We start from the raw sequence: 3098 nt of genomic DNA on the forward strand, positions 1-3098 counted from the left end.
CCGCAAGCCCTCCCCAGCCCCTGCGCCGCCAGCTCCTGCCGGATCTTGGCGACGGCCGCCGGGTGCTGCAGTAGCAGCAGGACGAGGGACGTGCTGGCACTGGCCGTGGTGAGGAAGGCGGCGAAGAGGAGCTCCACGGCCGTCTCCTGCAAGACAGCCCGGGCGGCGCTGAGTCTCCGGCAGCGGGCCCGGGCCGCAAAGCCTCCCGGCCGCCTGGCCGGGGAGCACAGGGCCCACACTGACCGTTGCGCAAGAGCCAGAGTGGCGGCTCCGTGAGCAGGCCCGGAGTCGATCGAATCCCAAGTCTGCCACTTGAGAAAGCCACATACGGCAACGGCCAAAACCAGGATCCCTCCCTCCACTTACTTTGGAAGGGCTCCCGGAGACGCTAGGAGTTTATTCTGTGTGCTATTGTTAGTGCTTTAAGTGTTACTCCTTCGAGTCTCATCCCAACCCCATGAGGCACAATTACTGCTCTCGTTTTACAGGGATGGAAACTGAGGCTCCAAGAGGAGCTCAAGGTAGTCCCAGCAGTCGGGTTCGGAGGTCCAGTGCTCTAAACCACCCGGTGGTGCTGCCTGACTTCCTACCCGCCCCCCCCACATTGGGCGTCCTGACAGTGAATTGGGATGGGAGGACAGAGGAAGGCACCTGCAGCCTCGGCGCCAGCCTCCAAACGAAGGAGTCATCGGGGCTTCCTCCCCCCGCTTGGTGGAGCGGTCCAGTGAGTGATTAAACCTCTTCCTGGTCCGTATTGACTAGTAAGGACAGAGGAGGGCTTCATCCTCCAAGCCCCAGCACTTACCACCTCCCTCTGCCCTCCCAGCTCCTGGGGCCTTCGTTCCTGGTGGCACCCACCGTTTGTGTTTGTACATTTATTTGATCATGGGATGAATGTGTACCTCTCCCCTCCCGCACCTCAAGGGCAGGGGCTGTGTTTTGCTCACTGCTGTATTCTCAGTCCCAGTATACAGCCTGACACCAATAGATACATCATAAGATCTATGGAATGAGTGACCTGGTCCGAGGCTGTCTGCCTGCCCTGGATTACACAGGGAGTCCCAGTGTCCTTCCTGGCCAGGCCCAATCTGCCTGGCCTGCCCCTGATGCCCAGACCAGAGCTGAAGATTCCTGATCAGTGCATGTCTTGCAGAGAACCTGGACAGTGTTGTCACACGCGGCAAGCACTCCTCTTCAGAGCCAGGAACTACTCCTATCCAAGGGCTCTCCCAGGACTCATAAGCCCAGTGCTCATTTACTTCTAACCCCCTGGATTGTTGCAGATCGCATATCCCCAGGAGTCAGGAGGCAGAGGATTAGCTTCATTCTCTAAGAAGAAACTAAGGCTGAGCCCCTACCCTGCATGGCTCTTGAAAATGGGAAATTAACTCAGAGAAAAAGACTGGTAGTTGCTTTTGGAAGGGCCGAGGTGTTCCCATTTCTAACTTTCCCCTGCCTCCCCAACCTCTCCACTCCTTTTTGTCTTCTCCAGAAGGTCCTGGGGGCCATTCCAAAGCTTCCCTCCTTACTTCCATTGCCTGTGCTCTGTGCACACATGGGGAAGGGCTCTAAACTCGGAGACACCCCACAGTGGCCAAACAGAGGTTAGTGGTGCCAGGTGACAAGGTGGCTCAGGGAGAGAAAGAGGGAACTTCAAGGAAGATGTGGAGTTTGACCTGAGCCCTTAGGGTTTGTAGAGAAAAGGAGTGGAGAGGGTTCCATAGATAGGGGGACAACAGAGGCAAAGGCATGGAGTGACAGAGAAGGAGGCGGGGGAGGTCTGTCTGTGGCCAGAACCTGTATGTAAGGGCCTACAATTCATGCCTTCTACACTCCTACACAGAGGGATGGTGACTGGCCTGAGGCCACAGAGCTAGTGGGTACGGGCTAAGCCATGACTTGAACCCATGTCTTCCCTTTCCCCTCCCCCTGAGGAGTGCCCTGTGGCTTAAAGTGGAGCCAAACAGGACGCTGCTGGGGGCAGGGAGGAAAGGATAGCAGGGGTACGGAGACCCGCCAGGAATGCAAAAGGGGAAGAAGTAAAACCTTCCCACCACCTACCTTCAGCTCCTGCACTGAGAGCTCATGGCCCAGCTCCCTAGTGCTGTGGATAATCATGTCGAGGGCGTCGCTTGGCTCAGCAGCCTTGTCTTCATGAAGCTTCTCTGCAATGGCCTCCTCCAGGTACCGATGTAGCTGGTCTCGTGCCCGGATGCCCTGATGTGTGGGGAGAGAAGGGAGGTGGGACAGGAAGGCCAAGGGGGCCAGGCCTGCACACCTACCTCCCCCCTACCCCCGAAATCTTCCTTGGGCTGCTCTGGTCCGCTGAGATCCAGGTGTTACGTTTCCCAGCTTAGCTTCATGCCTGGCACATAGTAGGAGCTCAATAAATGTTCAGGAATTTATCCACCATCTCTACACATAATTCTCTCTTGATTATCACATTCCACCTTTGAGGCAAGGCAGTTACTGTCAGCCCAGGAGGAGGATGCTGAGGCTCAGAAGGGTCAAGCAATTGCCCAGAGTCACACAGCTCTCAGTGCCCATGCCTGACACAGAGCCTAGTGGGCTGTAATCAGTCCATTTCTCTTTCCCTTCACTAGACTAGGCAGGTGCAGTGGGCACCAGTGTGGACAATAAGGCACACTTCGATGCATACATCCAAAAAAACCTCTGGCTTAGACACCACACTACTGGATGGTCTAAACATTAGCCTCTGTAAAGCAAGTAGTCAAGAGGTAGGGAGTTTATGGAGCAAGCACAGCAAAAGCATCTGAGCACTTGGGTTCAAACTCATCATAGGAGATGGGGTTCAAATCTGCCTCTGCTGGCACGCTGTGTGATCTTGGGTAAGTCACTTAACCTCTCTGAGCTTAAGTTTCTTCACCAATAAAACAAGAATAATAACACTTTGCAGGCTGAAAGGATTAAATCAGAAAATGTATTCAAGGCGATCAGCCTATGGCATGCCCCTCTATACACAACTATTCTTTTTATTTGGGAAGCAAAAACCGAGGCATCAGGACAGTGAGAAACCCCAGCTCAGGGACGAAGAAAAGGCAAATGTGACCCTCCTCTTTGCCCTCTGGGCCCAGCCC

General features: G+C 54.9%; 1 protein-coding gene across 1 annotated transcript in view; it reads right to left on the reverse strand.

Moving 5' to 3' along the window:
- The window catches only part of CYP26C1 (cytochrome P450 family 26 subfamily C member 1), a 7691-nt gene that overhangs the window by 2293 nt on the left and 2300 nt on the right, over nucleotides 1–3098 (reverse strand). The window contains exons 4-5 of the mRNA XM_077780401.1: nucleotides 2062–2217; nucleotides 5–146 (exon numbers count right to left, since the gene is read on the reverse strand). Coding sequence (XP_077636527.1) covers nucleotides 5–146; nucleotides 2062–2217 — 298 coding nt within the window. The remainder of the gene's footprint in view (nucleotides 1–4; nucleotides 147–2061; nucleotides 2218–3098) is intronic.

The sequence above is a fragment of the Crocuta crocuta genome, unplaced genomic scaffold (assembly GCF_008692635.1).
Source record: "Crocuta crocuta isolate KB4526 unplaced genomic scaffold, BGI_CrCroc_1.0 scaffold170, whole genome shotgun sequence".
NCBI lineage: Eukaryota > Metazoa > Chordata > Mammalia > Carnivora > Hyaenidae > Crocuta > Crocuta crocuta.